This window comes from Tasmannia lanceolata, unplaced genomic scaffold, assembly GCF_043159265.1.
Source record: "Tasmannia lanceolata isolate RefF3 unplaced genomic scaffold, GAP_Taslan_0.1 ptg000018l, whole genome shotgun sequence".
Classification (NCBI taxonomy): Eukaryota; Viridiplantae; Streptophyta; class Magnoliopsida; order Canellales; family Winteraceae; genus Tasmannia; species Tasmannia lanceolata.
Window position 1 is genome coordinate 67,723 of NW_027518695.1, and position 22,246 is coordinate 89,968.

General features: G+C 40.8%; 1 protein-coding gene across 13 annotated transcripts; it reads left to right on the forward strand.

Annotated features, from left to right (window-relative positions):
- The first annotated feature begins 267 nt into the window (after nucleotides 1-267).
- Nucleotides 268-20,871, forward strand: LOC143849486 (putative pentatricopeptide repeat-containing protein At5g37570). Of its 13 annotated transcripts, none has more exons than XM_077358514.1 (5): nucleotides 3,952-4,323; nucleotides 4,681-4,759; nucleotides 4,902-5,099; nucleotides 19,016-19,121; nucleotides 19,228-20,871. In XM_077358514.1, the coding sequence occupies exons 4-5, from the start codon at nucleotides 19,055-19,057 to the stop codon at nucleotides 20,715-20,717; spliced, it is 1,557 nt and encodes a 518-aa protein (XP_077214629.1). In that variant the 5' UTR covers nucleotides 3,952-4,323; nucleotides 4,681-4,759; nucleotides 4,902-5,099; nucleotides 19,016-19,054; the 3' UTR covers nucleotides 20,718-20,871. The 13 variants fall into 13 exon arrangements, 9 of the variants coding, with proteins under 9 accessions (XP_077214626.1, XP_077214621.1, XP_077214624.1 ...); XM_077358513.1 differs by having other exon boundaries at nucleotides 4,902-5,003; XM_077358511.1 differs by lacking the exon at nucleotides 3,952-4,323 and adding an exon at nucleotides 268-1,053 and having other exon boundaries at nucleotides 4,644-4,759; nucleotides 19,016-20,871.
- Nucleotides 20,872-22,246: the final 1,375 nt, after the last annotated feature.

Sequence of the window (22,246 nt, forward strand, 5' to 3'; positions counted from 1 at the left end):
AATGGACTAATTTGTGAAGGTTTATACACGTCCATTTTACCTCCACAAATCGTAGGGTTGGGATGATTCTATGGATCTGATTTTTTGTGGACACCCTATCTCTATGAGGACCATTCAAATGAATGGTTTGGATCACCCAAACAATGTGGGCCCCCACTGTATTTTAAGCTAGTGTGTAGGTAACTTACCTACACAAGTGTGTAGGAAATGTTTTCTCATATATATAAAGAGAGAGAGAGAGAGAAAACGGTTTCTACACACGTGTAGATAAGTTATCTACACACTAGCTTAAAATACAGTCGAGGCCTACATTGTTTGGGTGATCCAAACCATTCATTTGATTGGCCCTCACATAGATAGGGTGTCAACAAAAAATCAGCTCCATAGGATCATCCTAACTAGGGGTGTGCATTAATCGGTCAAAACCGAATTAACCGACCGAACCGAAATCGGTCGGTCAATTCGGTTCGGTTCCGGATTGGAACGGTTCAGTTTCGGTTTTTAAAAATCAAAATTTTGGTTTTCGGTTTCGGTTTCGGTTCCCAAAGAAAAAAATCGGTTTACCCGAAAACCGAATTTTCTTAACTTGATATATCCACCCCCACTTTTCACTTGGGACAACCCCCACATGATATATCCTAAGAGACAAGAGGTGAAGAGGAGGTTGTCCCAAGTAAAAAGCATGAGACTTAATTTTCAAAACCAAGTAAAAAGCATGAGACTCTTCAGTTTTCACATAAGCATCAAAAGAAACCCAAAAGCTAGGGTTTTTTCTCCTCTAAACTCAGCCGCCATCTCCACCTCCGATACTCCGGCTCCGTGGCTTCCGGCCCTCCGCCTCATCTCCGGCTCCACGGCCTCCAAGTCTCCAATCGTCCGCCTCTCCAACTATTTGCAGAAAACCTACTACAAGGAAATCGAAAAAAAAAACAAGAGAAACAGGGAGACCGAGAGATAAAGAGTAGATTGAGAGAGGGAGATCAAGTAGAAGGAAAGGAGAAGGGAGAGAAGGAGGGATCAAGAGCTTGCCTTCCAATTTTCCACCCTAATCAAGTAAGTACCCAAAAAAAGAAAAAATACTTCATCTTCTTTTTAGTTTTTCTTGATTTTCTTTTGAAACCCTTATCCTCATCTCAACTGTTTCGAGAATTCTCACCGATTTCGTGCCTGCTTACGTTTCTAGGTAAGAAGGTTTTGAGACTAAAATATGCATCAAAGGCCCATGATTTTGGTATTTCTACTGAGGGTTTCGTTTGTGGGTTTTTTTTTTTCTTTCTTTCAATTCAGAGGCGTTTGAAAACTAAACTGAAAATGAGAAAATCTGATGATTTCCAGTGAATTCGGTTTTCCAGTTAAAATCGAAAAACCGAATTCGGTTTTCGGTTTCGGTTCGGTTCGGTTACTCACCTATTCGGTTTCGGTTTCGGTTCCAATTTTGTGTAACCGAATTATATTCGGTTTCAGCTTTTCGGTTTTTTCGGTTCGGTTATAACCGAATACGCACCCCTAATCCTAACCCTTCGAACCGTGGAGGCAAAAAATGGACAGATTTGTGAAGGTTTATACACGTCCATTTTACCTCCACAAATCGTAGGGTTGGGATGATCCTATGGAGCTGATTTTTTTATGGTCACCCTATCTATGTGAGGGCCTTAAAAATGAATGGTTTGGATCACCCAAATAATGTGGCCCCCACTGTATTTTAAGCTAGTGTGTAGATGTGTGTAGATAACTTATCTACACATGTGTGTAGGAACCGTTTTCTCTATAGATAACTTATCTACACACTAGCTTAAAATACAGTGGGGGCCACATTGTTTGGGTGATCCAAACCATTCATTTTTAAGGCCCTCACATAGATAGGGTGTCCACAAAAAATCAGATCCATAGGATCATCCTAACCATTCGAACTTTGGAAGCAAAAAATGAACTAATTTGTGAAGGTTTAAAGACATCCATTTTACCTCCACAAATTGTAGGGTTGGGATGATCCTATGGATCTGATTTTTTGTAGACACCTTATCTATGTGAGGGCCTTTAAAATGGATGGCTTGGATCACCCAAACAATGTGGGCCCCCACTGTATTTTAAGCTAGTGTGTAGAGAACTCTCTACACATGTGTAGGAACCGTTTTCTCATATATATGAGGAAAATGATTGTGAGTTTGAAGCTCATATAGCATATATGAGCTTGAGGGCCAAAACACATGTGGGCCCACATTGTTAGGATGATCCAAAGCATTCATTTGAAAAGACCTTACATAGATAGGGTGTGTACAAAAAATCAGCTTCATAGGATCATCCTAACCCATCCAAAAATGGAGGGCAAAATGGACAGACATTGTTGCCACAAATCTGCCCATTTTTGCCCTCCGCTTTTGGAGGGGTTAGGATGATCCAATGTAGTTGATTTTTAGTACACACCCTATCTATGTTGGTGCCTTGCGAATAAATGGTTTGGATCACCACAAAAAATGTGGGACCCATGTGTTTGGGCCCTCAAGCTTATATGAGCTTCAAGCTCACAATCATTTTCCTCTATTTTTCTCATATATATATATATATATATATATATATATGAGGAATATGATTGTGAGCTTGAAGCTCATATAACTTATATGAGCTTGAGGCCCAAACACATGTGGCCCCACATTGTTAGGATGATCCAAAGCATTCATTTGAAAGGCCCTTACATAGATAGGATGTGTACAAAAAATCAGCTCCATAGGATCATCCTAACCCATCCAAAAGTGGAGGGCAAAATGGACAGACACCGTTTGCCATAAATCTACCCATTTTTTCCCTCCGCTTTTGGAGGGGTTATGATGATCCAATGGAACTGATTTTTTGTACACACCCTATCTATGATGGGGTCTTGTAAATTAATGGTTTGGATCACCACAAAAAATGTAGGGCCCATGTGTTTGGGCCCTCAAGCTCATATAAGCTATATGAGCTTCAAGCTCACAATCATTTTCCTCTCTCTCTCTCTCTCTCTATATATATATATATATATGAGAGAACATTTCCTACACACTAGTGTAGGTAAGTTACCTACACACTACCTTAAAATACAGTGGGGGCCACATTGTTTGGGTGATCCAAACAATTCATTTGAATGGTCCTCACATAGATAGAGTGTCCACAAAAAATCAGATCCATAGGATCATCCCAACCCTACGATTTGTGGAGGTAAAATGGACGTGTATAAACCTTCACAAATTAGTCCATTTTTTGCCTCCATAGTTTGAATGGTTAGGATGATCCTATGGATCTGATTTTTTGTGGACACCCTATCTATGTGAGGACCATTCAAATGAATGGTTTGGATCACCCAAACAATGTGGGCCCCCACTGTATTTTAAGGTAGTGTGTAGGTAACTTACCTACACAAGTGTGTAGGAAATGTTCTCTATATATATATATATATATATATGAGAAAACGGTTCCTACACATATGTGTAGAGAGTTCTCTACACACTAGCTTAAAATACAGTTGGGGCCCACATTGTTTGGGTGATCCAAGCCATCCATTTTAAAGGCCCTCACATAGATAGGGTGTCTACAAAAAATCAGATCCATAGGATCATCCCAACCCTACGATTTGTGGAGGTAAAATGGATGTCTTTAAACCTTCACAAATTAGTCCATTTTTTGCCTCCACAGTTTGAATGGTTAGGATGATCCTATGGATCTGATTTTTTGTGGACACCCTATCTATGTGAGGGCCTTAAAAATGAATGGTTTGGATCACCCAAATAATGTGGCCCCCAATGTATTTTAAGCTAGTGTGTAGATAACTTATCTACACATATGTGTAGGAACCGTTTTCTCTATATATATATATATATATATATATATATATATATATATATATATATATATATATATATATATATATATAGATTTGATTCATCTCGTCCTGCGACCTCATCAGTTGTTACGGTGAGTTTATTGCCTCCTATTTATTATTATTAACAACAAATAGTTTTCCTCCGTTGCTTTACTTTCTAGATCCCGACTGCGGTGGCCTGGAGATTGAAATTGAATGAATGCTTTCTCTCCCTCTCCCTCTCCCATGTTTGTTTAACGCTTCCGAGTTCCAATATTTGTTCCTAACCCATCTTAGGTTTTGAATCTATGCTTTCATCTTCTTCTTCTTTTATCCTTTTCTTCCTGCCCTCACAAATTCATCTTCTCCATATTACCTACAATATTACCCACTCGGATGTGAATTTTTTTATTTTTTTAAATTCTGCTATGGAATCCGGATACCTAACCGAGAGTGGAACCCATCAAATCCCTAGACATCACATGGCATAGGTAGGGGTAGTTTTTTCATTTTAAGATAAAGAGGGAAAAGAAAGAAACTAAGATAAAAAGGAAGTAGTTGTCAAGCTATTACTGTTTCCATATTCAGGCTCCCAATTCGGCTTCAGTATCAAAAAATTTTATTTTCTTTTGACCTTTTATTTTATTATGATTTTTTCATCTACGTGTTTCATTTGATTTGATTTGCCCGAGTTGATTCACCTCCTAGTGTGGACGACTTTAATTTGAATTTGATTTTCATTTTCATTTTCTTTTTTTTTTCGAGAAAAACTTAATTCACCATCTAAACCTTTGTTTATTGTCATCCTCAGAAGCATTTACAACTTTATTTGTTATGTGATCTCCCAGAAGATGGGAACTAGAGGAGTTGTCGGGGATAAATGGTCACTCAGAGTTCTATGGTGTTGTGCTATAGGAAGTGCAATAGGTAGATGCTTAATAACTATTTCTTCTTTCTGCATTTTGATAGTCCGCTAAGCTGCCATCTTTCTTTTTTCAACGAGTCAACATTCTCTTCTACATTTTATTGGTTATCCTCCACTTATACTTTATTTTGTTTGCTTGTTTAGGCCTATGGATGGTTGGTGTAGATAGACAAACAAAGAACAGGGAGCGAATGATGGCTGAAAGTTTGAGGGCAATGGATACAGGGGCAGATGGGCAATCGAATGGTGAGGTGGTTTGAAGCAAGCCCGCTAAATGTTTGATCACCATTTAAATAACTTGTTGACTGGCACTCATCTTTCAAATCTGAGGCTTACTTTCAGGTAGTTACCAGTCTATAGGTCTTAAAACAATGATATCATGGATACAAGAAGAAGAGGAGCTGTAGTTGTTTTCCTTATCATTTCCAATCTTTTGCTATGAAACATCGTAAAAAGCCTAATCAAATGAGATTTTTTGTTAAATCTGCACTGTTGGTTTATGCATTAGAGATGTTTGATATGTTGGCTGGCTTGCAACTCAGTAGGATCCTCCTAGTGTTTTAAAATTATATTTCAAGCATATGATATATATGTGTGTGTGATATTATAGCTTATCATCAGGTAGTTTCATTTTACTATTTATCTTGCAACTCAGTAGGATCCTCCTAGTGTTTTAAAATTATATTTCAAGCATATGATATGTGTGTGTGTGTGTGTGTGTGTGTGTGTGTGTGTGTGTGTGAGATATTATAGCTTATCATCACGTAGTTTCATTTTACTATTTATGCCAAAACATGCGTGAAATACTTTTCTTGGACTGTATTTTGGTGCCATGACAGCAATTAAAGGTCAAAAGGCAAAGAAGAGGGAACATGCAGACCCAAGGGAACAAATAAACACCAAAAAACAATGGAATCCACCTGACCCGGCTTGGTTTGAAGTTAAATTTTGATGACTCCAGCTTGGGTAATCCTGGACCTTCAGGAATTGGAGGACTCCTTAGAGACAAAAGTGGCTTCACCAAGTGGGAGTTCTCAAGAGCTGATAGAAAATAAGGATTCAACCAAGGCAGAAGTAAGAGCGATTCTTCATGGTATTTGTCTGATGGTGGGAGGAGAGTTGGACAATCTTATAGTGGATGGAGATTCCCTCAATGTCACTAGATGGTTAGATGGGAGATCTCCCCGTCCCTGGAGGTTTTCAGAGTTGATAGTTGAGATCCTCGATCAGGTGGAGGGTCGCATGGTCCAATTCCATCGTGTCAGGAGATCGGTGAGTGGAGAGGCAGACCGGCTTGCTCGGTGTGGAGTGAATAGAACACTGTTAGAGATTTTCGACTTTTTACCCCCCTTGAGCCATGTTGCTTCTATTGGTTCTTATTATTTTGTCTTGTACTTTTTTCCCATATCTGTCTCAGTTGTGATTTTGGTTTTCTAATAAATTCTCACCATTTCAAAAAAAAAAAAACAACACATCGTGCCACAACAAACCAAAAACCAAAATGTTACCAAAAAGGAAGCTTTTTTTGAGTGGCAATGAAAAATTTTATTAAAGAAAAGAAAAAAGTCACCAAGATAGCTCGCCAGGAGACATAAAAAAAGGTGATGGTAGGAAGGAACAAAGAAGACTGCAATAGAAATTACATAAACCAAGAAAACATGATAAAATCCTATGGGGTAAAAAGTTAAAGAGCTCCAACCTAAGCCCATTGACCCCCGAATGAGCCAACCAGTTGGTGTCGCTGTTGGAAGACCTCTACACATGCTGAAACCAGACCCTATGCCCCTCGATGTGCTCCTGAATTTTTTCTATAGCATTGGCAAAACTCCAAAGATAGAGGGGTCTTGTTGTTCATCCACCTTATAACATTGAGAGGATCTCCTCCAACAATGATGTCTTTGGGCATTCTGAAATCAACCAGGCGAATGCCGCACATGATGGCTGGCACCTTCGCTTCATTAGTCTTTCATGTCGATTGGACCGGAGAAAACCCACAAGATGGCTCCTACATCATCCTGAGCAGACCTCTCACTTCCACTAGACCCGGATTACCAAGACTTGAGGCATCGAAGTTAAGTTCAAGTTCTCTCCACCAGAGGGTAGGAGATGGATGGACCTCCTTGCTGCAACTGATCACGTGCCATAAATGCTGATAGACATAGGAGGGAAACCCCCTAAAACAAGGGAGAATGCTGGCCCGGCTTGAGCCTGAAGAAAAGTTTGCTGAGCCCCTTTTTATTTGCTTTTGATTGTGCGACTATGTCTTTCTTTCCATATCACGCATATGTTTGCCAGAAAAGCTAGCTTCTACATGATCCAGTCTCTAAAGCAAAGGGTCAACGCTCTAACCTTCATAGAGCTCGTCAATATGGGACGAAAAAACCCACAAAATACCAAAGAGTGAGAGGGTGCGATTCCAAATCTCTCTGGCATACCTGCAATTGATGAATAAGTGGTCCACGGATTCCCCCTCGTCAATCCACTTGGCATAGTGTTCAATTAATAAGACTTTCGTGTTTCATAGAGCATCTAACGTCAAGATCTTGTTTAGGATTGGTGTCCACCTAAATGCACATACTATACACAAAATCGGATCTTCCAAACCCCATTACCTGGTGTAGAAGACAATGCCAATAAAATCATATGATAGAAAGATTATACAGGGAAGACTCCTTTTGAGTTCCATTTCCATATCCTTTTATGTTCCCCTTCTTTTTTGATGAAGATCCCTTCCAAAATGTATGTGAGTTGTCTGATGTCAAGATCTTGTTTAGGATTGGAGTCCACCTAAATGCACATACTATAGGCAGATCTCAGATCTTCCAAACCCCATTTCTTGGTGTGGAAGACAATGTCAATAAAATTATATGACAGAAAGATTAGACAGGGAAGACTCCTTTTGCATTCCATTTCCACATCCTTTTGTGTTCCCCTTCTTTTTCTGATGAAGATCCCTTCCAAAATGTTTGTGAGCTCTACTACTCTTTCAATTACCCGATTAAAGAAGTTTCTACAGAAGTGGAAGTTCTAGGTCACCTTCTCGTCAAGGCGGATGATGGAGTCCTGAATAGTGACATCTTTGTGATTAACAACAACAAACAAGTCCAAAAAAAAAAGGAGATCCATAAGAGGCCAGTACTTGCACCAAGGGTGTTTCTAAAAGTAAATTCTATCACTTTTGTAACCCCTAAATCTACCTTTTAGAAATGAAGCCTTTTGTTTCTATATATTCTGCCAAACTGCTACCCCACTAGATCTATAAATGCCGCTCGAGGTACACCTGCCAAATTCATTTCCGTACGTGTGCTGAATGACTAATGAGTGAGACCTGTAAGAGGGACCTCTCCTTCCGAAACCTCAACATCCATTTGCCCAAGAGGGTTTTACTCATGGCCTTAAGATTATGAAATCCAAGGCCTTTTGGATTTAGGAAAGCACGCATCCTCCCATCAAACCAGATGAGACCTTTTTTTCTTAGGCAAGTTGGCCCAAAGGAATTTTCTCTGAAGTTGTTCGATCCGTTAGGTTACCAGCACCTAGCATCTGAACAGCAAAAGATAATAGAATAAGTTCTCTGATCAAGTGCAATCATAAGGCAACTATCATCATTGATATTTCCATGGGAGGGAATTCTCGACAGGTAAGAGGATTTGGAATTGAATTCTAGTAGTGAATCAGATGGAATCCAAAACCACCCATTGCCATATATCAATCTTTTAAAGAGAGCCCCAAGTAGTTTTGTCCTACCAAAACCACCCATTTCCATGTGTTAAACTGTCAATCTCTCTTTTAAAGAGAGAGTCCAAGTAGTTTTGTCCTACTAAAACCCACATCTCATAAACGAGAAAGCCTTGTACTTTTTTGAAGAATAAAATGAATGAGAATTAGAGCATTGTGGACGTGAAGCTTACCCTTTCTTCCAAGTGTGATGCTTGGAACCCTAAAGGTGTAAATCCTTGTGGAATTATGGCGTGATGACATTAAAGATCTAAAGAGTTTCTTTTGAAAGAAGTGTAGTTTTCGTTGTTTGTTGTTTGTTGAAAGAAGCCCCTTATGGGCATTTTAGTTGTTTGTTGTAGTTTTCGTTGTAGCAAGCTGGAGTTCCATAGTATATACACTCCAGCTTTAGGGGGAGTGTTGAAGAGTGTTGTAGGGTAATTTGGTCATTACATGTATGTGTGAGGGGTATGATAGTCTATGTATCATGTTGCCCTAGTTGGGCCTATATATACATCAAATTACATAGTAGCTCCTTAGTGAAGAATCTCACCATCTTCTCCCTCACTCTTCTTCTTCTTATCTTTATCCCTAATCTGACAATTAGAAATCACTTTGATACGGAAGTGTCAATAGAGTGATTCATAGATACTTGAATTTAAAATCCTATCCCTAGATCCTTAGAAAATTCATCCTAAAGATTGATCCTCGCCAAAAACTCGTTTTTTAAGAAAAAAAATTCAAAACTTGCAAAAAATTTGATTGGTCACTTCAATGGTTTTAAATTTCGACCGAAATCCGAAATTTCAAACCGAAATCCACAATACACGAAACGTTTCAGTCGAAATTTTGTTTTTCCCAAAATTTCATCCAAAATTTAAGGAATTTCCACCCAAAAATCTCGATTTTGTTAATTATTTAATATTTTCCGGAAATTTCGACTGATATTTTGTATTGTATTAAATAAAATATTATTTTAAATGATTTCATCGAATTTAGGTTGAAATTTTGGTTTTGGTGGAGATCGAAACCAAAATTTGAAACCATGGTCACATCTCTTTAATCAATGACCGTATCAAAGTGATTTCTAATTGTCAGATTAGGGATAAAGATAAGAAGAAGAAGAGTGAGGGAGAAGATGGTGAGATTCTTCACTAAGGAGCTACTATGTAATTTGATGTATATATAGGCGCAACTAGGGCAACATGATACATAGACTATCATACCCCTCACACATACATGTAATGACCAAATTACCCTACAACACTCTTCAACACTCCCCCTAAAGCTGGAGTGTATATACTATGGAACTTCAGCTTGCTACAACAAAAACTACAACAAACAACTAAAATGCCCATACAATAAAAAAGCAATAATCTCATACACACAATCAGCTTGGTACAACACTCCCGCTCAAGCTGGTGTGGTGAATACATAGTGAAAAAAAACATGACAAAAAAGGCAACGACCACAGTGAATAGAATGGCATGATCAACGGCCACCAAAGATAACAGATCCCCCTGAATCATCACTACGGCGAGGGCGATCACCACTTGGCCTCCCCCCTGAATCAGAGTAACGACGAACAACGAGATCAACGATCGAACAGAAGCGCCTCGGCAGGGAAAATAACAACGATCCTCGAACAAAATAGGCATACTAAAGATGCGCACGATGAACAATGGCGAAGTACCACGAGCAGAGACATCAGCTGAGCAACACGACACTGATAGAAGAAGAAGAACAACCACCGGAAAGGTGATAAGAACCAACCAACGACGTGGGCACCATGTCGCCTAGAGAGAACACCAACCAACGATGGCGGACAACATGTCGCCCGGGAAGATAACCAACCAACGACGGTGGATACCGTCGTCTGGAGAGAGAACTGACCAACGACGGCGGAGATCGCGTCGGCCGGAGAGATAACGAACCTACGAAGGGGGACATTGTCGTCTGGAGAGACAACCAACCAACTACGGCCGACGGCACGTCGCCCGGAGAGAGAACCAACCAACGACAGGGGACATCGTTGTTTGGAGAGACAACCGACCAACGACGGCCGACAGCACATCGCCTAGAAAGATAGCCAACCAACGACGGGGGACACCGTCGTCTGGAGAGACAACCGCCAACGACGGTAGACAACACGTCGCCCGGAGAGATGACCAACCAACGGCGGTGGACACTGTCATCTGGAGAGAAAACATACCAATGATGGAGGACACCACGTAGTCCGGAGAGAAAACCGACCAACGACGACGGACATCACCTCGCCCAAAGAGATAACTAACCAACGATGGGGGACACCATTGTCTGGAGAGACAACCGACCAACGACGGTGGACATCACGTCACCCGAAGAGACAAGGCCAAAAGCTATGCTAACAACCGGGCATATAGCCTGAGACAATGAGAAGTGGATTGCAACGCAAACCACGATGAATGCGTAAAACTACGCAAGGAAACTACACACTCGTGTAGAAGCACCATCAACAAGTAGAAAGAACAACTAACAATGCAAAGAAGAGACTAACAATGTGAGCCACTAACAGAGAATGGCGATGGTGAACATCATAAAATACCAAGCGGAAGGAAACAACGAACGACACGATGAGGAAAGCAACCGACCAACAAATCATCAACAAGGGTGAACAACATAAAGGAATCATATCAATCACGTAACTACCAACAAAGAGTGGTTAACAACATCAACCGGAGAAGACAACAAGCCGAAAGAGGAAGAACAACTACCAACATGACTACCGACAAGGAAGACAAAACTACATCATGAGGAAACGACAATAATACAACACATAATGTGAAAATAACAAAAAACTCACCAACACTCCATCCATGGAACCTTCTTTCAACACTCCCTCTCAAGTTGAGGCCTAAAGCCTTCAACTTGCAACGAAAAGAAGAACTTCAATGCACAACAGCCGTTTTGGACATTTCACCAAACACTTTGTGGGCACCCTGGAGATCAAGATAAAAGACATACAACAGAATGAATATAGACTAGAGAATAGAGAGGACAAAGATTAGGATGGAGTGGATGGGGGATAGGCTCAAAAAGAAAGAAAGGATTTAATAGGGGTGGTTATTCGGTTATAACCGAACCGAAATAACCGAAATTTGATAACCGAAATAATTTCGGTTGTCAAATTTCGGTAACCGAAACCGAACCGAAAATTTTCAAAACCGAACCGAAACCGAACCGATTAAAAATTCGGTTATTCGGTTATAACCGAATTACCGAATAGTGGGAAAAAAAGAGGGAAAAATGCAAAATCTTGGTTTCGATCGGAGGGCTAGGATCATCCAATCGAATTGATTTTTGGAGCACAACCTAATTAAGTTGTGATCAATCAAATGGACGGTTTTGATCATCCTTTGGAGTGCCCGTATCACACCTTTTTTTGAAAAAATAATGATTTTTGTCATTATTTCGGTTAACCGAATTGTTTTTTGAGATAACTGAAACCGAAACTGAAAACCGAAATTTGGCATCCATGAAAACCGAACCGATTGATCTTCCAACCGAACCGAAATAACCGAACGAATTCGGTTCGGTCGGTTATTTTGGTTAAACCCGAATAATGAACAGCCCTAGGATTTAAGCCATAAAGAAAGATATTGGGAAACTAGAAAGAACTCAAGAATTGACTAAGATGTTGAAAAGAAAGGGAAAGAACCCAACAAGGGTATGGATTGACAAAACGGAAAGAGATTTATGGATTTAGGACAAGAAAAGAACAAGAAATGAGGGTATGGATGGAGAAAAGAGGAAAAAGAATATACAAGAATGGACCTTTTTTGGGTTTTCTTGTTTTTGGAAAATGAATGGGTTTACAAATGGTACGTACAAAAGGGAAAAGGGGATTTGGGGTTTGGGAATAGAGATTGAGGATTTTGGGTTTGGGGATGGAAAAGTAACCTCAAATGGGATGATGGTGAGAAAGTATGAAGGAAGAAAGGATTTGAGATTGAGATTTGGGGTTTGGGGTTTTGGGTCGGGATTTGAGGTTTTGGATGGAGAATATGCTAGAATAGGTGGTGGAGGAGAACCCAAAATAGGTTTACGGCAAACAACCAACGGTGTGGATAGGAGAGAGATACATGTGCGGGAAGAACCTAAAAGGGTTTGGGGGTTAGCGCAAAGGGAAAGAGAATGATGCGTGCAAGAGAAGTGGAGAGAGAAGATGACATGCGTGGGTTTGGGGGCTGCGCTAATGGGTTTCACGGAACACCCAAAACTGGGTTTGCACGCAAGAGAGAGGAGATCTAAGAGGGATTTGAGAGGAGAAAATGAAGGGAGATTTTAGGGTTTGTGGTTATGACTTACGGCAAATTCAAGAGAGAGAGAGAGAGAGAGAGAGAGAGAGAGAGAGAGAGAGAGAGAGAGAGAGAGAGAGAGACTCTTCTTTCCTCTTTCCATTTTAGGATCTTTGTTTTGATACCATGTTAGATTAGGGATAAAGATGAGGAAGAAGAAGAAGAAGAGTGAGGGAGAAGATGGTGAGATTCTCCACTAAGGAGCTCCCATGTAATATGATGTATATATCGGTCCAACTAGGGAAACATGATACAAAGACTATAATACCCCTCACACATACATTTAATGACCAAACCACCGTACAACACTCTTCAACACTAAATATAACCTTTTTTTTTATCATCCTTTATCCCATATTCAAAATTTAACCCCATCCAACGACCATATTATGATATATGGTATCCTAAAATTGAAAATCCTTCAGATTTAGTAAAGCCACCCGGATTTGAGTTTTTGTTGTCGGATTGACGTCAAAATTTTCTATTGTCACATAATAGTGATTTCATACCACATACTAAATTTTCAAAAGGACCCAATGGTCGGATCTAACCTCCCAATTCAATGAGCTCAGACCAATCCTAGATTCCACCCTCTTCATTCACGATACTGCCGATGTCCCTGTTTGGAAACCAAGCTTGGATCAGGATTTCTCCATTAAAAGCGCATGGACTCAGATTCACAAGAAAGACCAACTCATTCTCTGGTATTCAACTGTCTGGTTCGAGGGTCACATCCCTTACCAAAGCTTCACTGCTTGGCAGGCTCTCCACTACAAATTAACCGCCAGAGACCGACTTGTCTTCTTTGGAAGCAATCGGGATAACTCTTGCCCCCTATGCATCAATGGATCTGAACATATTGACCACTTGTTCTTCACATGCGCATACTCTGCCTGGGTTTGGGGATCTGTCCGATGGAGATTCAATTCAAGGAGAAAACCAAAAAAGACTCTGCTTGAGGAAGAAATTTGGATTTGTGGCGCCGTCAAAGGTAGATGCCAAGCTGCCATAGCCATTCGCTTAGCTTTCTGCTCTTCAATTTATCATCTCTGGTACGAAAGAAATAATAGAATTCATGGGAGTACTCCAAGTCACAAACAGAGGGTCCTCCAAAATGTGCTTGATACGGTCAGAACCAGATTGATTTACCTCAAGCTCCCAGATACCCCAAATGCTTGCACCGCTATGGTCGCCCACCATTTGATCTTCCTATCCATCCTATCAAGGCTGAGCATAAGTCCTGTATATTGGAGCCCCCTGACTTTGATGAAATCAAACTCAACTCCGACGCTTCATTAGCAAACTCAAAAGCCGCAATTGGAGGAATCATTCTGGACTCTAAGAGTAAAGTTCTTGTTGTTTACTCCCAAGACTTTTTTCCTGAAGCCATCCATGGCCTGGAGCTGGAAGCCATATATAGCAACCTCAAACCTGCAGCAAAAATCACCACGGGCAAAGTTTGGATTGAGGCAGATTCTAAGACTGCAATGGAGATAATTACAAAAAGTCTCAAAAGTCCTTGGAGCAAAAAGAACACACTATGCAGAATTAGGAGGATGCTTGATTATTTCTCCTCATGGAGAGTAACCCATATTTGGAGGGAAGGAAATCAGGTGGCTGACTAGCTATCCAAATCCTCGTGCCCCCTTAAAGGAGAAATTATTGAACCCACTCCATTCCTACTCCCCTCTCTGATATTGTATCTGCTGAATCCTCTAGAACCCCATTTTCATGCTTGTAATCTTCATTTCATTATCAATGCACTGGTAGGGGTCTGGCTAAGCCCAGTTTAACCACAAAAAAAAAAGATGAAAGCAGTAAACTTAGCGGTTCATCCCGTCGTTGGGACAACAAGGAGTGTGCCAATCAGGATTGGGGCGTGGTTTGGAACGACCAATCTCATGGAAGCACTCTTAGATGATTTTTATGTCATTTTGTGGATAGACTGAACCAGGCCAAAGCAGTATTACTGATGCCCTAACTAACTTCGTGTGCGTGTTTGAAGAAAAGGCACCTTGCATGATTTCTATTACTTGACAAGAAAGGAGAGGCGTCATACATATAAAAGCCCTTCAGTTGAAGAAGGGTTTAAAGAAAAGGGGAACCCACCTTCTTGGCTACCTTAAAGATGGAGAGGCACTGGTAGGGGAGACCCTCATCCCTCCAAGTATTAAACACGTCCGAGAGGAGTTCGAGGACGTCATGCCCCAAAAAGTTCCCAAGACACTACCGCCAAAGAGGGCAGTGGACCATAAAATCGAGTTAGAGCCTGGTAGCATACCCCAGCTAGTGCCCCATACAGAATGGCTCCTCCAGAGTTCGCTGTGCTTAGGAGGCAACTTGACGAACTGATAGACACAGGATTTCTTAGGCCTTCAAAGTCCTCCTTTGGTGCCCCAGTACTATTTTAAACGAAGCATGACGGGAGTCTACAATTGTGCATCGACTACAGGACCCACCCTTAACAAGTTGACTGTGAAGAACAAGTATCCTATCCCTCTAATTGCAGACTTGTTTGACCAGTTGGGAGGGGCAAGGTACTTCTCCAAGATGGATTTGCGATCCGGCTATTACCAAGTGCTAATCGCAGAAGGAGACGAGGCCAGATTTTCTATTTATTTATTTATTTTTGAATGGCAACATGATTTTATTAAAGCAAACAGCGATCGAGATGGTCAGTACAGAAAAGACAAAAAAAAAAAAAAAATACACACATGAGACAACGCCCAAAGCAACGAGAAAAAAGAAAGAGATCAAGGGGGGAGGTAGTCAAACAACTCAAGAGCATCCTTAGAAACCCCATCTGACCATCTCTAACTAGCTTATCTGCTACTTCATACGCCGATCTCCTAACATGTTGGAATGAGATTGAAGAGTCAGCCACTCGATCCTGAATCTCATCAAAGAAATGTGCAAACAGCCATGGAAAGGATTGAGATCCCCTAAGCCATCTAATGCCGTTTAGGGAGTCCTCTTCCACCACCATTGAATCCATGGAGTCTTCCAATAATTTTTTGCCCTGGTGCACAGCACGCACTTCCAATAATTTCTGTATACAATCAAAGCAAAGTTTTTGATTAATTTAATGCCCCCGTAGGCTTGGACCCCCAAGCTAGATCCATCAAAATTGAACTTCAGATGGCCCGGGGCAGGTGGGGCCCACTCTTGCACAATCAAAGGCCTCTGCTCAATACTGAAGTATTCCACACTAAAGTGAGGAGCCTTCTCTAACAATTTTTATTTATTTATTTAAAAAAAATAACTATTAAAAAAATCTCCTGCCCTAACTTATTTTCTTAAGTGAAACATAGAAACGGACGAAACACCAAAATGTCCCGTCCCATTGGCCAAAACAAAATGCCAAACAAAATGAAATTGACAACTAATGCTTGGCTGCTAGATTCTAGTCGATGTACTTCAATTGCATGACTAAGGACTATTCAATTGAGCTCGTGGTTAATCTTTATGTGTGCATAGTTGATTTTCTTAGTCATGCATGATTTGTGGTGAAGGCTTATGAATTAGTAAAGACAATGGAAAATTGGCAATTGAGCCTCGTATATGGGGAGCTCTGCTCAATGCTTGCAGGACTTACCGTTCAAGAAAGAATATAAGAATCGATTGTACCCTGCCCTCAACAAAAAGGGTCTGCCTCTCATAACGTATAGGGTGCAAGTGAAAGAATATAAGAATCGATTGTACCCTGCCCTCAACAAAAAGGGCCTGCCTCTCATTTTGTATAAGGTGCAAGTGAAAGAACATAAGAATTGTTTGTACCCCGTCCTCAACAAAAAGGGTCTGCTTCTCATTATGTATAGGGTGCAAGTGATGAAGGGTAAGGAGTAAATGATAGGTAGCAGAAACTGGTTCAATTAGTTGGATGTCAAAGCTTCAATTGCCTCATGAATGTGCTAGGGGCGTTGCCAATTATTGAGGCCGAGTATATGGTGTTGATGGAAGCTTGTTTAAATTGGTCAAATTGCAGCATAAAAGCTTTTCGCGTTAGATCTTGAGAATCCCGGTGACTATTCTAACATTTATGCTAGTGCCCATCCTTGGGATGATGTTGCAAAGGGCAGGCGTTCGATGAGAGGAAGTGGATTGGTCAAAACAACAGGGTGTTGAAGGATCGAGGTGAATAATGTTATTAGTTCTTAGTTATACAAATCACCCGTAGCGCATGCATATCTATGTTACATTGAGGCATTTGTCTTTGGAGTTAATATGAGATGGCTATCTGTTGGATCCTGATTGAAGTTCCATGACTAGAAGTTTGGAAGCATTGTAGAGGCAAACACTGGTATAACTGATCTGTATAACTGCACCATTACGACCAGGACAGTGATTTATAATTTCAAAAGATGTGCAGCCAAATATTTACCGGGGATTCTGAATGCATGCATTGATTTTTTAGGGTATGAAGCTCAAAAGTAGTCTTTGGTGTTTTTTTGCTTCCAATACCTATATATTGAGAAAGATAGTTATTGCTTTTCCTTACCAATTTCTAGCGGCAAAAGATACTGTAAACTGCAATGAGCAAGCCAAATGGTCTGACTGCTTCTCAACTCGGTGAACATGGAATACATATTCCCTTAAGCTAATGTATGTTGTGTTCTACTGAATATCGAAGTAGGTAGTTGCTTTACCATGACAATGGCTACAAACTTGAAAGTCATGCCGCCAAAGCAATACAAAATAGATATAGATCAAAATATTCCTTTTTTATTGGGTCCAGTTGTTCTCTTCGGTTGATTCTGTAGTATTTCAAAACACAGAACACCTAAAATTTTCCCTCCTCTTTTATATTGAAATGAAAGAGACAAAATAGATTTCCAGTCACAAAATAAAAAATTCAGGGCCAATTGGAACCATTAACTATTGTGAAATCATCTTTTATTTGAACAGTCCTGGCCAAACTGCCTTTATTCATAGCATCCTCGATCTGGGCCCCAGCATTGATGAAGAGATCAAAGGTAGGGCAATATTGGAGCGACATATGGATTTTTACAAAATTTTCGACCGAACCTAGATATCCAGGTTGCCTACGTATCCCAGTGTAGGAATTAGGTCGTGCGTAGTTTAGGGCGTATGCCCTCAGTTTCAAGATTATGAAAGAGAATTTGTCATTCATCAACGGTTCTCTCTTTGAATGAGATCTTAATTTCAGTTACGGTTTCATTAGATATCTTACAACTAGAATCCCTCTTTTTTACGATCCGGTACCTCCACCACTGCGAACCCCAGTTAGATTCAGGCATGAGACACTTTTTAGTTATTGGGAGGATCGGATTTTCTTTGTACTATATCTGACATGAATCATGTCTATTCCTATCCTTCGATTCCTCTCTAAGTTACGGGGCTATTTTGCCGAGTTCCTTAGAGAGAGTTGTCTCGCACCCCTAGGTATTCTCGACCTATCACCTGTGTCGGTTTCGGGTACATGTACACTTTTGTTGAAGGCCGTTCGAGCGTAGACTTGGTAAGGTCTGACTCCAACTCGAGACTCAATCAAGTGCATGATTGAGTTTCTTGAGTTTAAAAGCTTATGTTGTTGTCTGAATTCTTCATTTTCTTGAGTATTTGATTTAGTTTTTTGAGCACTTGATCTAGTTTTCTGATCTCTATTAAAACCGAGTTGCCACCTGAACTCAAATTAGTTTCGTGATCAAGTGGTGTTGACTGTTGATTCCATGAATTCTCCTGGTACTTTGATCTAATTTCAGACCATGGTGGATACTTTGTAGCATGAGGGCATACAACTGTTGATTTTAGCATAATTATTGTTCAAGCAGATGCGAATGCCGCGTGTATATGGGGCCATGTGTCATTGTCACAGCAACAGGCAACAGCTAATGGGACTGAACCTTACATCCCTTCACGACGATCTTTGTTCTCTCGTGCTCGCCTGTTGCATGGTGGTTGCTCGGTGCCTGGTGGCTAAGGTGCCTAGCCCTAGTGGTGCCATTCTGGTCAACAAAATTAGATTTAAGATTGATCTGAAATTGGTCTCGTTATGTACTTATTTGAAGTTCTTTTTATTTTTTTACAAGATTCTACAGAGAATATTTTATTAAATTAAAGAGATTGAGAAAATATTCAGAGCCTATTGGTCATTTCAGAAAGATAATTCTTTAATTCTGATCAAGAAGAGGAATATCTGGATTTCCCTTGATTTTCGTTCTATCAAATTGCCATGCTTCTCAGGATGGTGACAAAACATGGTGTTTGGTGGAGAGGTCTCTCATGTTTTCGAGCAACTTCCAAGCAAACAAGGCTAAGGGACTTATGTGGTTACTTGTTGGAGAGATCGGTGAGTTCAGTTCAACTGAACCAGGTCTATTCTCAGATGCATGTGAATGGATTGCACAGGGATAATTTGCTGATAACGAAGCTGATAAATGGTCTCATGTTGGTAGGAGAATCAAGGCTTGCTTGTGTGATTTTCAATCAGGTGGACTGCCCAAATGGGTTGTTGTGGACGTCCATGATCAGAGGCTTCTCCTGCAATGGCTCATTTAGAGAAGCAATCAAGTTCTATGAACAGATGAAACATCAGTATGTTCAGCCGAATAATTTCGACTTTCCAGTTGCACTCAAATCTTGTGCAACTCTTGAAGCTCTCTTTGAAGGTGAACAGATCCATGCGGATGTTGTGAAACTGGGGTTTGTGTCTGATGTTTTCGTCCAAACTGCTCTTCTTGACATGTACGCAAAATGCAGTAGAATCGAGATGGCCAAGCGAGTCTTCGAAAACATGAGAGAGAAGAATGTAGTTTCTTGGACTGCCATTGTTGCAGGTTACTGCAGACATGGACATTTGGAGCAGGCACAAGAACTGTTCCATGAGATGCCTTCCAAGAATATCATCACATGGAATGTAATGGTCGATGGGTTTGCTCGATTTGGACACCTGAAAATGGCAAGGTGGTTTTTCGACCGGATGCCTCAGAGAAATGTTGTGTCTTGGACCGTCATGGTTGGTGGTTATACCAAGGCCGGAGACATGGAAAATGCAAGATTGTTGTTTGATCAGATGGGTGAGAGGGAAGTGGTTGCCTGGACGGCCATGATTTCAGGTTATGCTCAGAATGGAAAACCTGATGAGGCTATTGAGCTTTTCCATGAAATGCTGGCTGCTGATGTAAAGCCGGATGAAATTACCATCCTTGGTGTTGCATCTGCCGGTGCCCAATTGGGAAGTTTGCATATGAGCAACTGGATTGAAGATTGCATAGACAAATGTGGGTTCGGTTGTGATGTTCGAGTCCAGAATGCGGTGATAAACATGTATGTGCAGTGTGGAAGGATTGATAGGGCTTTTTGTGTGTTTGAAAAGATAGCAGAGAAAGATGTTGTATCCTACAATTCCATGATAATGGGATGTGCTAATCATGGGGACACTGACAGAGCTCTCTGTGTGTTTTCGATGATGAATAGAGCCAAGATTCGTCCCAATAGTATCACCTTCACTGGGTTATTGACAGCATGTTCTCATAGAGGGTTGGTGGATGAGGGACGAAGATGCTTCCAGCTAATGCTTGATTCGGGTTATCTCAGTCCTACAGTGGAGCATTATGCATGCATGGTGGATCTATTGGGTCGTGCGGGCCACCTAGACGAGGCCCACAAACTGATAGAGAACATGGATGTAAGCGCCAAAGCTAGCACATGGGGTGCTTTGCTTGGTGCTTGTAGGATCCATGGGAACCTTGGTTTGGCTGAGGTTGTTTCCCAGAGGCTCTTTGAGTTGGAGCCCAACGACCCGGGGAACTATGCAATTCTCGCTAACATGTATGCAGAAGCAAAAATGTGGGACGCGGCAGTAAGGGTGAGGATGTTGATAAAAGACAGGCAATTATTTAAAACAGCAGGAAGCAGCTGGGTTGAGGTCTGTGATCCCGTTTAGAAGAATAGAGGGGCTAGCTGGTGTGTATGATAAGATTTTTCTTCTTCCATATATATTCCCGAGTCATTCAGGGTATTTATTTTATATGTAGAAGCTGGATATTGATCCAACTAGTGTCCACAGTCTCAGTAAAGAAATCCCTTTATTGCATATACTTAGTGAACAACGTCAACATTCACGTCCACTGTCTGTTCTGTTTGTTTATGAGGAGGTGATGATAAGAAAGAGAATTGAGTTTGGGTATTATGGAATGATACTCATATTCCCCTCCAACCCAGAATGATACTCATACACTGCATGCAAGTATTTGAAAACTGAACAAGCTACGGAGTTGAGTTTGGGTATTATGGAATAATAACGATGCTGGCAGAGATGAGATAAAATGTAGGGACTTTCTGGGAAAAAAATTGGAGCTGAACCCGACCCAAGATGCACCCCCTACTTCTTTTTGTTAGAATAAATCCAAGCGGTCAGAGGGGATCATCTCAGCGAAGAAAATAGTAGAGGTAACACTCAACATTTGCTTAATTGAGTGACTGCGATAAAAACCAGACTTGGAAAGAAGAGCAAAAGGAAATTCCCAGTTTAGGTTATTAAAAGAAATGGCTAAGCCTAAAAAAAAAGGGGTTAATCTGTAAGATCCTACATCGGAAATGGAGGAAAGTTGTTGTGCTATATATATGTGGATTCTCCTTCTCCCTGTAGACGCGTTTTCAACATCTCCTAGGGGTGGGCCCCGTAGAGTGGGTTGGGCACGTTTAGTGCTGCTGGAAAATAAAACCAGGGAGGGTAGATGACCTAGAACTGGACTACACAGTGGGGTCAGGGTGTGACAATCCATTTCAAAAAAAGAAAAAGAAAAAGAAGGCTAAGCTTCATCGGATGGGCAAGTGGGACCGACTTGGTCAATGATCCAAACCATTTATCCTTTAGGCCTTGCATCAAATTCCACTCCGAGTGGACTATTCTAAGCCTCCAATCTGTAGAGGCTTTCCTTTCTTGACTGACAGGGCTTTTTCTTTTAGTTTTCTCACTGTCCATTTGGTGGCCACATATTGGAGGGTTAGAATCGTCCAAAGGGGGTTGCGTCCGTACCGAGGCTTAGAAAATACGTAGTTTGGGTTGTAGAGCAAGTGGCCCCAGAGAAAAAACATTTGTAGTGGAGGTGTCCAGATTGATTTATTTTGGTGTACTGGCGTGGGCCATCCCTCCAATCCCAAAATAATATTCGAAGGAAAGATTAGGAGGCCTATCTTTATCTAATCTATAGCAGATCATTGTTAACCGTCCAATTGTAAATAAAGAAAGACCCTAATAGGGGTGCACATTAATCAGTTAAAAGCGAATTAACCGACCGAACTGAAATCGGTCGGTCAATTCGGTTCGGTTCCGGGTTTGGTCGGTTCAGTTTTGGTCTGTGAAAAGTCTAAATTTCGGTTTTCGGTTCCCAAAGACAAAAAAATTCGGTTTAACCGAAAACCGAATTTTCATTAATAATTATATATGCGCCAAGTTGATATATCCACCCC

Excerpts from the sequence above, each read along its gene's own strand:
- LOC143849486 (XM_077358511.1), top strand. The coding sequence starts at position 5,032 with ATGTTTGATCACCATTTAAATAACTTGTTGACTGGCACTCATCTTTCA. Across the intron at positions 5,100-19,015 it reads AATCTGAGGCTTACTTTCAG|GATGGTGACAAAACATGGTG; the intron begins GTAGTTACCAGT and ends CATGCTTCTCAG.